This window comes from Melopsittacus undulatus, chromosome 6, assembly GCF_012275295.1.
Source record: "Melopsittacus undulatus isolate bMelUnd1 chromosome 6, bMelUnd1.mat.Z, whole genome shotgun sequence".
In the NCBI taxonomy this organism is placed as follows: Eukaryota; Metazoa; Chordata; class Aves; order Psittaciformes; family Psittaculidae; genus Melopsittacus; species Melopsittacus undulatus.
In genome coordinates this window covers 34,366,819-34,382,334 of record NC_047532.1, presented here as the reverse complement: position 1 = coordinate 34,382,334, position 15,516 = coordinate 34,366,819, and the positions used below count along the sequence as shown (strand labels likewise).

General features: G+C 36.7%; 1 protein-coding gene across 3 annotated transcripts in view; it reads left to right on the top strand.

The window, feature by feature from the left end:
* DLG1 (discs large MAGUK scaffold protein 1) overlaps window positions 1–15,516 on the top strand; it is a 173,757-nt gene that overhangs the window by 116,709 nt on the left and 41,532 nt on the right. For all 3 annotated transcript variants that reach the window (XM_031047205.2, XM_005147012.3, XM_005147010.3), the window contains exons 11-14: window positions 1,930–2,074; window positions 7,888–8,014; window positions 10,186–10,342; window positions 11,486–11,588. In XM_031047205.2, coding sequence (XP_030903065.2) covers window positions 1,930–2,074; window positions 7,888–8,014; window positions 10,186–10,342; window positions 11,486–11,588 — 532 coding nt within the window. The remainder of the gene's footprint in view (window positions 1–1,929; window positions 2,075–7,887; window positions 8,015–10,185; window positions 10,343–11,485; window positions 11,589–15,516) is intronic.

The following is a 15,516-nucleotide window of genomic DNA, read 5'->3' as shown; positions in this document are numbered from 1 at the left end:
ACATCTTTACTCAGAGTAGATGACAGCAGAATATGCACTCTATTGCTCTTTGATCAGTAAGAAACTGACTCGAAATGTTTACTGCAGTTTCCCATCTGTAAAAAGACTTTGGATAAGTTTATTGCTTAAAAATACAGAGCTGGAAAAACTGAATCCCCTTACAGATACAGAATCCTGCTTTTTTTAAAGTATTATGAATGAGATCTTCGTGTTAAATGTAGTTCTGTGAAATCAGTTCAAGACATGAGACCTTAATATGAGAATTGGGAGTAAAAAACAGAGATTGTTTACTATATATTTTATCTATATATACACTATGTTATATTTCCTATTAACTGCACACTTTCATATGCCATGCAGATTAACAAAGCCAAGACCCAGCTGCTTGATGATAGTGCTGTTAATATGTTAGGTTTTAAAATCTGCGTCATAGGAACTTTTTGATAATAGGACTCCCCTGCAATGCATGGGCACTAGAAAATTTGTTTTTATTGACATACTGCTTTCCAGTGTTATAATTTGTCACCTGTACAAGAAATAACTTGCTTGTATTGTAAAATACATGGAAGGTTTTAAGGACTAAAACTTTTTATTGTAACTTATTTAACTCCTTATTTTAAGGAATAAGGAATTGTTGCAAATATCAGAATTTTGTGACAAATTACTTTGCCCAGTATAACTTCAGCCACTAAAAAAAAATGCTTGACAAAATAAAAGTAACTCTATAGTAATATGAAATACTGTTTTGGGGATGTAAGGAGCATATGCAATGTGGAGTTTGATATAGTGAACATGATGTTCTAATTTATTGTAGATGTAATTATTCCCTGAAATCATTAAATTAGGAAAGAAGTGAGTAAAATGTCATCTATAATATCTTCTGGTTAGTAGAATTTCACCTAGTTAAAGCTTTGACCACTAATGTAGAGATAAGCTGCCACATTTGGCAGAATGTAACTTTCCGTGTGTGTTTAAGTTGTACTGCATTGTCAATGCACTGCAAAATACCTTTTCCGTCACCAGGAGTGGCTGGAATTTAAAGCTGTTCAAAAATAAAAATAAACCAGTAAGAGGATTTTAGAAACTTTTTAGGAAACTTTAAGAAAGTACAAATGGAAAATATTTAACCAGTAGTTTTCTTCCTACAAATAACAGCTGACAATGCCCATTTGTTTTTACACGGTATATAAAGTGAAGTCATCCAAGGAAAGTGTCTTTGGTCCTTCGGATTCAGTGAGGGACAAGCCCTGTTTCTCGTGTTGCCTGGAACAAACTGCAGAAATTGCTTTCCTCTTCAAAATATGGAAAAGAGGACAGTAACTCAATTACTAAAGCTTTATATGATGCAGAAATTGTTAAAGAATTTTTTGTTTGTTTGTTTTAACTGAAGTGATAGAGTTTCCCTTGTAAAATTAAACTAGTTCTTGTTACTTGGCATGGAAACCAGTCACTTTGGGATCTTCTCCAGTTTTGAACCCTACTTTACTTCTTGCAAGAATATGTTGTCCCATTGTAATGTCTAGAGCTTAATTATGCCATGACAAGAGTATGTGGGATATATTCGTACTAGAAGTAACTTTTTCTGTCTAGTGCTTGTAGTAGCATATTGTGTCAGTGCTGTGATTGTGCATACTTAGGGCATTTTGAGTGTCATATTTGTCCCATTAGTTTTCCAAAGATATGTGCTGCTTTTGCAATATTACAGTCAATACAGTTTATTATAATTTCTCGAGGAAAGATTTGCCTGTCTTGTATTTCAGAGCACTGTGAAGCATCTCTTACGTAACTTCTGTGCAAACAACTGTCTGTGGCACATGGATCCTAGTAAAGACAGAGCCAGACTAGAGTGCTCCAGCAGCTTTCAGGGAATGTCCAATGAAAACATACATTTTTCCATGTTGAGAATTTGTTTATGTTTTTTCTCTTTAGGTGAACAGTGTTTGCTTAGAAGAAGTTACTCATGAAGAAGCAGTGACTGCCTTAAAAAACACATCTGACTTTGTTTATCTGAAAGTTGCAAAACCCACCAGCATGTTCATGAATGACAGTTATGCCCCTCCTGACATCACGAACTGTAAGTCAAGCTTATCTTTGTGATTTAATTGTTTTTTCCTTGAAGGCTTTAACATACCTATTTTTAGTATTTTAACAGTTTAAAGCTTTTTAAAATTATACAGTGAAAAAATCTGATACAAGAAAGTTGATTAGTCAGGAGAATTGTATGCTGAACAGAATAACATAATTTATGTACTGAAAAGACAGCAGCAGTGGGGCTCCATGTGTTTCTGTGACTAGTGGCCTAGTCCTAGTGACTCAATGTTTCTGATCACTTGCCGATTAGTACAAGGAGAACATGTGTCTCATTATCCCAAAGGCTGTGAAGAGTAACAAACAATGCATTGCATTTGCATCAGTGTACTGAGCAAAAGACAACACTATTTCAGGTAGAGGTTAGTGATGTTCTGACTTCCCCCTCTCCCTTCCAGTTTTCTTGCTTTTTCATGAGCTGCCCTTATTTGAATAAACTGGATGGGGAGGAAGGGGGAGGTCTTCACCTCTGATGCCTGTCTGCAGATGTTGTGTGATTATGTGTTAACTTAAATCTTACTTCAGTTTTGACATACTTGGTGATTCGAAGGGAAAACCAGTGAATGCTGTATTGAAAATAGTTCCAAGGATTTCTTGTCTACATAAGGGTACTACTTACAGGAATCTTTTTGAAGTCAGATGTCTGAATCCAGAAAATTAAGGGTGGAACTACAGTGTAAAGAAAAAAATTGAATTTAATGTACTGTTTCTTCAAGAGAAATATTGCTATTTCATATTTGGAGAAAGGGATGAGGATCATATAAGACTGAAAAGGTGGAGTTTTCTGAATGACCACATTTACTCGTCACATAAAATGCTTCTTGGGAGAGTTATTTTAGGGATTTTTTGTTTGTTTGTTTGTTTCCTGCTGTTAGATATGAGTAATTGGTGTGTAGCACTGATCTGTTCCAAGTATTACTTAATTTGAACAAAACAGTACTTTTGGACTAAAAAGCCAGTGATATAATCTGAACCAATATGTAAAGAACCCAAAGTGTTGGATAATCATAGCTCTTAGACTTCTGTAGTAAGTCCTGTGTCAGTAGGGAATGTAAATTCCATCACTAATACATATGAAAATGTTGGCCATTCAGTGGATCTTGGAAAAAAAAAATCCAGTATCTTGTTAGTATAAATGCTTTTAAAGTTATTCAGCTGAAATATTACTAAAAAGGTCTAGAACTTGCTATTTAAAAACTCCATTACCTGTATAGTGCATACTGTAGAAGATCAGTCAGAAAAGGATCTACACAGTTCAAGAGACAGAGGATTTGCTTTGTATACAGGCATCCTTTGAAGACATTATTAATGATACAAGTTCAACTCCTAGGCAATTTTAAAGTATTTTTCCTTTGTGTCTCTGTGCATTGGTACAGTATATCCATCCTGCATTGGGAAATAAAATACTGCAAGGTAGGGAATAATGTCACTAGAGACATAATAAATGCCTTATCATTCTTTAAATGGCATAAATACAGGAAGAGAAGACTATTTAATAACAGTAAATGACAATAAAGTTTTAATTATATTTCCTATTTTTGAGATTACAGGTGTGATGGGTGTTCTCAATTTGCAGATAATAGGAAAACAATAGGAAATCTTCCTTTTTTCTGTGTAGAACTGTTATGGCAAGGGAGAGGGGGTGGATTTGGAAATACAGTTTCTTCATGAGAATCTTTGACTTTTCCTGTCAAAGCAAGTTCATTTTATGCTTGTAATTTTCTGTTCATTCAAAACACAGTTCCTGTATCAGTTACATCAGTAATAATATTTACTTGGAAGTATAAGTTTAGATCTGATTTAGTGTTCAGAAAGTGATGGCTTGCCTTTTATTTCTGTCACATTCCTCAAGAATAATTTTTGGGTATAATTTCCAGCTAAAATAGTTTAGGAAAGGCACAGGAGCTTTTTTTTTTCCCCCCACAAACTCCATACAGAGTCTTTTTATGCCTTGTTTGCTTTGACAGTGCTGAGACTATCAGCCTTGAGAAAGGACGTGACTTTCCTAAGCAAGCAGCATATGTGGAACTTTATAAATGATGGTAGCCAGTGCTGGCAGGGAGCAGTCCACTGGTCTGAAATAATAAGCTGTTACATTGTTTGATAGCAGAGTTTTAGTTACATGGGGAAAAGATACAAAATATGAAAAATAAGGATGTGTGACGGGATAAGGTGGTATGTATTTTTTAAACATGATTGAATGAAAAGCTTAGGAACCTTAAAAACAATCAGATAAGTACTAAGTCAATGAACACAGAATGTTATGAAAAATCTAATTACTTCCTGTAAAATACGCATCATTATAGCTGCCACTGATACGTTAAAAGCAATTGGAAATTCATTTTGTGAAATAAGATGATATTGTGTATAAACAGAATGCAAAGAGCTGTTATACTGTGCTACAGTTGTTCAGTTTTTTTAAATCAAACCCCATTTTTCACTGATTGGAAAAGAGTTCATGAAGTCTGCATTTCATTTTTTTGTGCTTTAGCTGTAAAATTTTCTGAGGAAAAATTAAATAACTACATCTACAGTAGTAATTTTTAAAGTATCACTTGCTTTAAGCAAAATGTATGTAAAATTACATGTAAATACATTGTTGTATTAAAATACATGTTTTTTCATTGAGATTTAAGTATTGCCATATGATTTGGTAGCTGCTGTGAAAATCCGTAGGCAAAACTCCAGTGTGGCTAAAAACCGGGTTTTGAAATTTACTTTAAACTATTCAAATCTGTTACATTTGTATATAGAAACTACATATTGTGCTGGGGCAGACAGAAAGAATTAAGTAGTAGGATCTATATTCTTTGAATCCTTGCAGGGAGCAGAGAATGCAGATGCAGTGTACATGTGTTGCATCTGTTCTTACAAAATGTTTTTAGGAGTCATCTGGCTTGAACAACTCTTAATAATTAGGGACCTGTCAAATATTAATGCTTTTGTTCATCATTTGGTTTTAGCAAAAGCAGTGCTAAAACTGCTAAAAAGGCTGTAGAGGGTCCAGTGAAGGGCCACAGAGATGATCCAAGGACTGGAAAACCTGTCCTATGAGGAGGAGCTGAGAGAACTGAGTTTGTTCAGCCTTGAGAGATGAAGGCTCAGGGGAGACATTATCACCATGTTTCAGTAAAAGATGGCTGCAAAAAAGATGGAGACTCACTTTTTACAAGGAGTCACATGGAAAAGAGGAGAGGTAATGGGCATGTTACGGCTGGGAACATTCTGACTGGACACAGGAGGAAGAATTTTCACAATGAGAACAGTCAGTCATTGGAATAATCTCCCCAGGGAAGTGTTGGATTCCCTGACACTAGACATTTTAAGATTTGGCTGACAGGTTGTTGGGACATGTAGTCTAGGTCATGCTTTGCATAGAACGGTTAGACTAGATGATCCTTGAGATCCCTTCCAATCTGGTATTCTGTGTTTCTATGAATCATTGTTTTTTGCTGTAGACCTCATGAAGCTGACTTGAGGAATCTTCCTTTTGTCTGTGTTGTAGAAGGGGACAAGGCCACCTCTTGCACTCAGATTCTGAATTTTGCAGAAACCACATGTTAATTCAGAGTAGCAATTTCCAAAAGCTCTGCACAGTCCCAGACCAGGGCATGCAACTTATTGAGGGCTGGTGTATCTGAATAGAACACTTACTTACTTTATCGTCTAGTGCTTTTAAACTACCTAAGCTGTTAATAGAAGATTTTAATGCATGACGAAACAGAGTCTAGAAAGCTGAAGGAACTCATATACTGTGACAAAGCTTTAAAGAGTGAGACGCAATCTGGCTAATCAGATATAATATCAGATATTATATGCCACGCATTAAGTTGCTGTAGGTGGTTCCCTATCTGGCTCTGACCTCTTGCTCTGTTGCTCAAGGGTAGGACAGTATTGATGTAATGCTCCATGTATGGAATTTACTGCACACAGGCTTACAGTTCGGTGTTCCCAAAGTAAGAAGGACATGGGACTGTTGGAACAAGTCCAGAGGAGGGCCACAAGGATGATCAGGGGGCTGGAGCACCTCCTGTATGAAGACAGGCTGAGGAAGTTGGGGCTGTTCAGCTTGGAGAAGAGAAGGCTGCGTGGAGACCTCATAGCAGCCTTCCAGTATCTGAAGGGAGGGGCTATAAGGATGCTGGAGAGGGACTCTTCATTAGGGACTGTAGTATAGGACAAGGGGTAACGGGTTAAAACTTAAACAAGGGAAGTTCAGGTTCGTTGTACGGAAGAAGTTCTTTACTGTGAGGGTGGTGAGGCACTGTAACAGACTGCCTGAAAGAGTGGTGAATGCTCTGTCCCTGGTGGTGTTCAGGGCCAGGCTGGGCAGTCTTGAGCAACCTGGTCATATGTGAGGTGTCCCTGCCCATGGCAGGGGGGTTGGAACCAGATGATCTTGAAGGTCCTTTCCAACTCACACAATTCCATGATTCTATGATTTACTAGAAATCTAGAATAATACAGAATCAATTCAGTGCAGATTTGGATGATTTGAGAACTTGCTATTTAGCAAGTTTATAATATAAAAATACTCTTGATGAAATGCATATATGATCCAGATGTGTTCTGTCAGTGATCTGAAAAGAAAAATGAAAATATACACATTGCTTTTGCAGTCTGCGTCATGTCTGTTCAGTTAAAATGCTTTAAGTTTAGTATAAATCCTCAAAGGTCCATCACCGTGTCAGATACAGCAAGTGAATAAGAGAAAAGGCACCAGCAACTTTAATAACATTCAGTCTGTTAAGTGTCCCAACTTTCCATGTTTAAGCTTCACATCTTGAAGAACCTACACCAGGAAAAAGATTTTTCAACTGCAGAATATCCTGCGTAATAGGAGATGGTGGGTGTGATTACGCCTAGTAAATGGACACTTAAAATTGATGTATTCAACTTGAAAATATAATGCACCCTCTTAATGATTTGTTAGAACAACATGAAGATGCTAAAACTTTCTAGTAAGTGTTGTGTGGTTCAAATAAACATACACACTTCATGCATCAGATTTGTCCCCTGTTGTGCAAGAGGTTAGACTAAATCCTTTTAGTACTCCTTTCTAGTTTTAATCAATGAATCCGTAATGCAAGTGACCCTTGCAGTACAATTGAAATTTTTTGCACTATGTGGTTTATTCCTCTCAGTAAATTGATGCCTCTGACCTTGAGGAGGAGGAGGTGGAATAATCCTACCTTGGTTTCCTGATGTGTGCTGTTGGCTGAACACATGCTAGCATCACAAATAGCACCTGTGCTATTAAAGATGGTTTTGTTTAATGTCTGAGAAATGTAACATCCCGCCCTGTTCACACCTGTTAATCAGAATGGCCTTGAGAATTATGGAGATGCCAGTATGCTCCACATTAAGGAATGCAGTAGGTAGACAGCTTGACAATTTGAAAGACATATAACATTAAAATGTTGTGTTTTTTCTCTGGTGGTCCAACATAGTTGTTTTAAGAAAACAAAATTCTTAATTGATTTCAATCAAGTTAAAGGCAACTTTAAAAACAGATAAATCTCCAGACTGTCCTCTTGGACTTCAGCTATCCACAGTGTCTTATCCTAAGAAAAGTTTTTTGAGACATGGACTGAAAAATTTGTTTACTGGCATAGGGTGAGGTGACTAGGAAATATGTAGATGTGAGACAGTATTTTAGAACTGTATTTATACTCTGTTATTTGGACTGTTTTATTTTGTTTTTAGGAGAGGTCATCCTTATAATACCTTGTTTCAGTTCCTTCAGATCCTTTTCCTCGTTGTTTTAATGCTTACTTTATTTTTTACTCATCTTGGAAGCTTATTCTCAGCCAGTGGATAACCATATCACTCCATCTGCCTATCTGGGACAGTCTCTGCCCCCAGCATCACCAGGGCGATACTCACCGATTCCCAAGGGAATGCTTGGAGATGATGAGATTACCAGGTAATGAATAACCAAAGCTACATATCAAGTTAGTTTACTTTTGAAACTTGTAAGATGTATTTGTTGGCAAAATACTAACAAATACTCAAGATTATATAATACTCAATAAATAAACCTTAGTTTCTTAACACTTGTAAATATTCTTGTAAGGATAAAACTAGATATATTTGTATGTTTATAAACATACACATGATTTTCAATCTAGGAATAGTATTAACATCAGAATGCCCTACCAAAGTGCTCCATGAGTTGACTGAGCCTTTTAGGATGGTAGTATGAACAGACTAGAGGTTATTTCTTATTTTAAAGCCAGCAAAATGTTTGGTTTTTTTCTTTATTTCTTGTGCCACCACCCCAAGTTGTTTTGATGGATTAGTTAATCCAGAAAGGCTACAGAGCTCTTAATCCTTTCCCATTAACAGCCCCATTCATTCCTTCACTGATTTAGTAGATTCCATTAATCCTTTGTTCATCATCCCTGATAAAAGGAAGCTCTTCTAATTCTGTTACCCTTCTGTTCTGCAAGTATATAGGGATATTACACTGCATTTTCAGTATGTTGTTGCTGAATTCTGTGTCACATTGTCATCTGATAGAGATAATGTCACACAGTTTCTGAGGCAGACTCTACCCAGAATTGAAAGCTAAGCTTATAGGTTGGAGAATTAATTTTAGTATATTGGAAGGTAGGGTATGTCTTTGTAGCTATTTTTAGGGTTAGGTGGACATATAAACCAAAGTGATTCTGTCCTGCTGACAGCATTGCTGAATTTGCGGTTTTATAGCTTTTGTTTAAACTTACTGTAAGAGAATGTTTTTAGATTTCTACTGAAATGCAAGACCTATTCAGAGAAGACCTTAGGTGATTTTCTTTGTTACCTTTCCCTCTTCCACCCCCTCCATTCTCAAAAGAGGGTTAGAAATTTAGAGTAATATTTTAAAAGATACAGCATATTTATGTTCTCCAATTGCAGCATTTTTATTAACGTGTTAGTGTGATCGAGAGCAATATACAGAAGTTTTCAATGTTGTTTATTTGTAATGTAATAGTACTCTGAAAAATGAATGTGATAGTTAATAGGGGGTGAAATTTAAGAATTTGAAAGTTGATTTAAGAGCTAGTGCATAAATGGAGTGATTTTTAAAGATTGGATTAGGTGATGGTTGGTTTGGAAAAAATGCAGCTACTTAGTTTATCCTAGAAATTAATAATTAACATCTCCAAGTATGTCCATTAATTGCTCATTAGTGCTCTCTAGTGATTTTTCAAATGCAGTGCACGGTTGCTTTGCTTTACTAGAGATGTCTGTTTCTGAGATCATTTATTTATGCTTTTCTTGTATTGCGTCAAGTAGCAGGTTAGTAGATTTTTGGAAGGAGCGTTTCTGCATTAGAAGTTGATGGGCCTTGGCTTAACTGGGTCAGTATTTCTTCTCTCCTCATCCTAGTCAGGAGAGTGATCCTATGAAAAGAATGCAACACTTTGGTTTAGATTTAACTTTCAGTTGCAGTTTCTGTAAATAAATTGCAAATATATTTCAGAATGCCATAAATTCTGCTTTTTCCCTCCTCTGTTCCCCCCCCACCCCACCAAAGAGGGCTTACGGGCTTCTTGAATTGGTCTTTGCTATTTATTACTTGACCAGCTGGAGTCAAATTAAAGCAGTAAAGATGTATTTTTCATTATTGGTGTTTCCATTAGAATTTGTTCTTTGAATTACAGAAAAGGAAAATAGTATTTTGTTGCATGCTGTTACCATTAGAGTAAGACTGTGAGCTATATTGAGGCTCTTGAACAATATGAAAAGTGTTAGGTAGGGACATTTGGTGCTGAATATTACTGTAGCATAACAGGAATTTAGACTACATACATACATACTTACGGGTTGTTCAGTTCACCTAACAACAGGGAGGGGGTTTTGTGTTGCATCTAGAAACAGAATTGAAAGCATACAAGTAATAGAACCTATTATTAGAGAGTCTAAGCTTTGGTGGGCAGGACTGGGTGCGGAGGTGTGGGACACATGACATTGTTGCCTTAAGAAATATGTAATTTTTGATGCCTAAATTTTCAAAACTACTTCTCTCAAAAACCTTACATTTTCTAATTGTTGATTTTACTTTTATTCATGCCTGGTGACCAAGATCTCATATTGCTTTCTTTCATTCAGGGAGCCCAGAAAGGTTGTCCTGCATCGAGGATCAACAGGTCTTGGTTTCAACATCGTTGGAGGAGAAGATGGAGAAGGAATTTTCATCTCTTTTATCCTTGCAGGAGGGCCAGCTGACCTGAGTGGAGAGCTTAGGAAAGGCGATCGTATAATTTCTGTAGGAATCCTTTCTTCTTTTATTTAAACAACGAAAGTTTTCCCCTCCCTGTTTATTAATGCTGTTTAATTATTTATATTCAAAGAATACCATTAACTGAGCTAAATTTGAGACAATGGAACAGATGCCAATGTACTTCCAAAGTATCTGAGGACTCTAGACTGCCTCAGTCTCTCATCTGTAACCTGATTAAAATAGCACTTTTGTGGATACTCAGTGATGCTATTCAGCTAAGACATTAACGTATCTGTATGTCTGTAGCTGAGGGGTGTGTGTATCTAAATTGAAATAATGTAGACTTCAGAAATAAGCCTTGTACTGAGGCTGGAGACACTTTGCAGTAGTGTCTAAAATTGGGTGCTTCTTGGAGTAACTGCCAGACTTCCCGTTAGTCTTAAATAGATCCATCTCTCATACCTGCCTAAGGGCTTTTTCTGTATTGGTACTGAAGGTCAAAGATTTTGCTGGTGTGTTTCTGAAATTACTTAATTTATGGAGAATCATTTCTTTGGACAGCTGCATTGTAATTTGGTAGTTATTTAGGAGGATTTTTTTTATTCCTCTTAAATTTTGGCTCTGCTGTTACTAAAAAGCTGTTAGTTTGAACTATGAAAAGTGCTTTTGGTCTGAAGTGTGACACACATCTCTGCTTCAGTTTTTTTCTGATGCTATTTTTAAATGTGCTGCATTGAAAACAAGGCTACACTTCCCCACAGCATGGAGGGCGTGGTCTGCCACTGGATGTTAAACACAGTGGTCTGTAGGCACACTTTCTGACTAAAGAGATCACTGAAGCCCTGTTCTTCACCTCACCTTTTTGCCATCACAGAAAGTAACATTCGCTGCATCTCCTTTAAAAGAAAGAAAAGGGTCTTAAACAAGAAGAAAATTGACCTAGCAAATACAGTTGCGTTAAGTATGCTATGTCAGTTACAGTATTTCTTAACAGATGGGTATATGTGAGAATGGATTTATTGATTTTGCTTTTGAGTAAGGATCAGTAATATTGGAAACAGGGAAAACTCGCATGGCATGAAACTAGTTTGCATTCAGTTGTTTTTGTTTCTTTTTTTCATGAGTCTGTTCTGTGATGATAAACAGAAATAATTACTTTGATAAAGAGCTTTATTGTGTTACTTGTAGGTAAATGGAGTAGATCTAAAAGCAGCAACACATGAACAGGCAGCAGCAGCCCTGAAGAATGCAGGCCAAGCAGTAACAATTGTAGCTCAGTACCGTCCAGAAGGTAAGTGTTGCCTCATGTTCAAGTTCACTTCTGCAATTTGAAACTCAAAAGATAATCTGTCTAAAAGATAAGCTGTCCTCTAACCTCACAGCCTCTTTCTGGGAGAGAAGAAACAAATGATGGACACATACTTGTTAGCATAATTGCAAGCAACCAGATAGGAACATGTGCAAGTGTTAGTATGACAGAATGATACATTTATTGCTCTAATCTTGTTCAGAATTTTGTTTTCTTCAGTAAATGTTAACACTGGCATAACATGAAAATTAGGACAGTAAATCCAGAACATTGTTACTTCTGTATTTCACAATTGCCTTCAACCTTTATTTTCCTTAGTGGTAGAAGGATAAAAGAATAATTCCTTCTCTGTTGAGTTGAATTAGATGATCTAAGGAGACTCTCAGGTTTTCATTCCTCTGTTTAATATTGAGCTTGTATTTCTGTTTATACAGCGATTTCTTCTGGTCAGATTAGACTGCAGCTGATGCTGATGAACCATACTTATGTGTTCTGCAGAAGCTAATACTACATCATCACAATACACCTAGTTGTCCTCTTGTATTTCTACGGCACATTTCAATTTTTAAAAATTCAGTAGTCTAAAATCATATGCTCACCCTAAGTCTGTAAACCAATATATTATTGTTTATATAATAAGACATTTTTGATGTCTTATTATGAACTGTAATGATCAACAACTTCACTGATTTTGCTAAAATGAATGGCCCATCACTAAATCTTTCTGCTTAAACCTTTTGTTTAACAGTACTGGTAAGGAGTAAGTGTGTTTATTAGGATTGGACACTGAGCAAGACTGCTGCATTTAATTGAAATTGTTAGGTAGTTGACTGCAGTGCACTTGTTCTTCATTCTTTATTTGTTCTCTTCTGTTTCTTTTTTTTCTATCCTTTCCTCTCCATGTCTTTGAAACATCTGCTTTCACATTTCCCTCTTCTCCCTACCCATCTGCATCAATATCATACATCTTCACTAACTTAGGAACTCTAGGTCAGTTAGCCTTACTAGTCAGTAATAAGGCCAGCTGATCCGTTTGTGTCTGGTTCATGGTCAGATCCCTGCAGTCAGCCATGTTGCTTGATATCTGTATTGTCTTGAGGGTGTGCATCTTGTTCACATGTTGAATCTGTAGATTGCTCTTGTTCCAGGATTCATTTTCTAGGAGTGCTCACTCCAAGACTTCCTTTTAGAAGGAATAGTAAGATCAGCATTGTTTCTGGAGTATTTGTTTTGGCTTTGTATCAGAATTGTCAAATATTTCTGTTGAGACACTTGACCTATCCTCTGCTTAGCTCTTCAGTGTTGTAACATGTAGGTCAAATCGTTACACCGTGCTTCTTGTGCAGGGATCCCTCACCTTAGTGATAAGTAAAACTTGTGCTTTTATTTGCCCATGACTTGGCCTTCTGAGCATCTGGCCACTTTTTTTTTTGTTCAGGGAGGGCATTCTTGGTCACTTCTGCCAGGAATGTCTTTTGAGACGTGTCTCCTGGTAGCAGAACAGATGTTTCTGTGGTAGAATATATCTGAGAATACAAGTGGGGTGGTGTGGGGTTTTTTTGTTGTTTTTTTTTCTTTTTTCTATTTTTTTGTGATTTTTTTTGTTTTCCTTACCAAAAAACATATCCAGACTTCATGCAAAAGTAGCAGTTTTTCAGCCCATCTTTTCTGGGATTTAGAAAATTCTTTACAAAGAAAAGAATCCCTTCATGCTCTGAAAGAACATTTTTTTCCTCTCAGGATAAGAGAACTAAGCATTTTGGATGGTTCCTTTTCTTTCTGCATTGGAAATAACAGCTTTTTTCATTACTGCTTGTCCAAGTAGATGACTGATTTTCTTAAAACATGTATTGAGGTGCTTGACTTACTGATGAGATTTTAAGTCATTGCACAAAAATTTGCCCAGAGCAGCATACGCTGCCTGTTAGCAATTTCTCAATGACTTGTCATTTATAGACTTCAGACCTAATGCTGTACTCATCCCTTCATGATTACTGAAGCATTCAGAACAAGACTGTATGCATTTGAGATGTATTGGGAATGCAGTTCTCAAAGAATTTATAGGGCCCATTTGGGAGGATGCATGAGTGAAATGTTACTTGAATTATCCTAGATTATGGGCAGACATCTGACATATTAAACAAAGAAAGATTTCCCCCCCCCCCTTTTTTTTTTTAAGATGCTTAGTCTGCATGACTGTCTGAAACAGTGCTTCAGATCTCCATTCACAGATACTGGAAGCATGGGCTTACTCTACCCTTTTGAAGTATGCTGTGAAGCAAAGGTGTAACTAGGAGATAGAGATTCATTCTAGTTTGGAGGCAAAATATGAATTGACAAATGGCCAGTCTACCTCAGAGAGCTGTTGTTACTGCTACCTCACTTTGACATCTCTGCTTGCCTTTTTCTTACTTACTGCTTGTAAAAAGTCAATGAATGAAATTCCAGCTGCAATCTTCTTTCAGAACTACAAGAAAGCTGTAGAGGGACTTTTTACAAAGGCATGTAGGGATAGGACAATTCTGTTTAAATGCCTTTAAACAGAAAAAGAGGAGATTTAGATTTTAGAATCAGGGGCAAGTTCTTCATCGTGAGAGTGGTAAGACATTGGAACAGGTTGACCGGAGAAGCTGTGGATGCGCCCCATCCCTGGAAGTGTTCAAGGCCAGTTTGTATGGGGCTTTGAGCAACCTCTTCTGGTGGAAGGTGTCCCTGTCTGTGGCAGGGGGGTTGAAACTGGATTATCTCAAACGTTTCTTCCAACTCAAACCATTCTGTGATTCTCTGTGATTGAATGTACTTCATAAAAGTGTGTGTGCATTCTGATCATCTTCGTATTTACTAAATTATAGCTGCAGATGGACTTCTTTTCCTCTCACTTGAATAATTTAAGTTGGGAAATTATATACACACATATATATACACATATATATATAAAATTATCTCCACTTTTTGTTTATGGTGTTCAAAAAAGTATCAACAAGTATTAAAATGAAGAGTTCGTAACATCGTTGTTCATTGTTGGTGTTTCTCAAATGTCTTCGTAAAGATAGATAGCATCAGTTGCAACTGCTTATATTGTATGCATATTTTATTTATATTTATAAATCCAGCAAGATTTTATAAGAGATGCTGACAGCTAGGAGAGACCAAGGAGATCCTAGACATCCATCAGAGTTCATTATAACCATGTGAATAGATTCAGTATAATAGGAGTATTTGGAAGACACTTGGGACCAACTCACTTCACTCCCTTTAATTTTATGCAATGGTTTGTATGTTCATGGATGTGGTGGGGAATGCTAATTTATGTTTTCATATCCTACCACATTAACTCTATTAGAAATTACCCATTTGTCTTTCTCCTCAGATTTTTGGGAAAAGAAGATTTTTGCAAGCAGTTCTTTCACAGAAAAGTCTGAGTAGGCTGCAGAAAATTTAATCTTGGGAAAACTACTGTCATGGAAAGGGTTGAATTTTCAGTATGTCTCTTCAAATCCATGGTTTATGAAACACTGGTTGCTGGATTTGGGATAGGCTGATATGGTTGAATGATACTGCTTGTATTATATCCCAGCTCAAATTACATAACTGCTTTTTCCCTTAAATCTCAAAGATGATCCTTAGTTACAGAACTGGGTGAAAACAGATGTAATCTCATTTTTAAAAATACCTATCTGGGCATTCATTTAGTTTCCAGCAGTGTTCAGTAAATTTGAGAGATGTCTTACAAAATTTTCCTACTGTACTGAATCAAATTACAGCAATTTACCAGCACCCTTCGGGATAGCTAAAAGCCAGCTAGGGAATGTGAAGGTATTTTCCTGTTTACAAACTTGGCTCACGCATCAGGTACCACTTTGGTACAGTAGTGCCACAACTGGAGTCAACTGACTGTGATTTTTTCTTG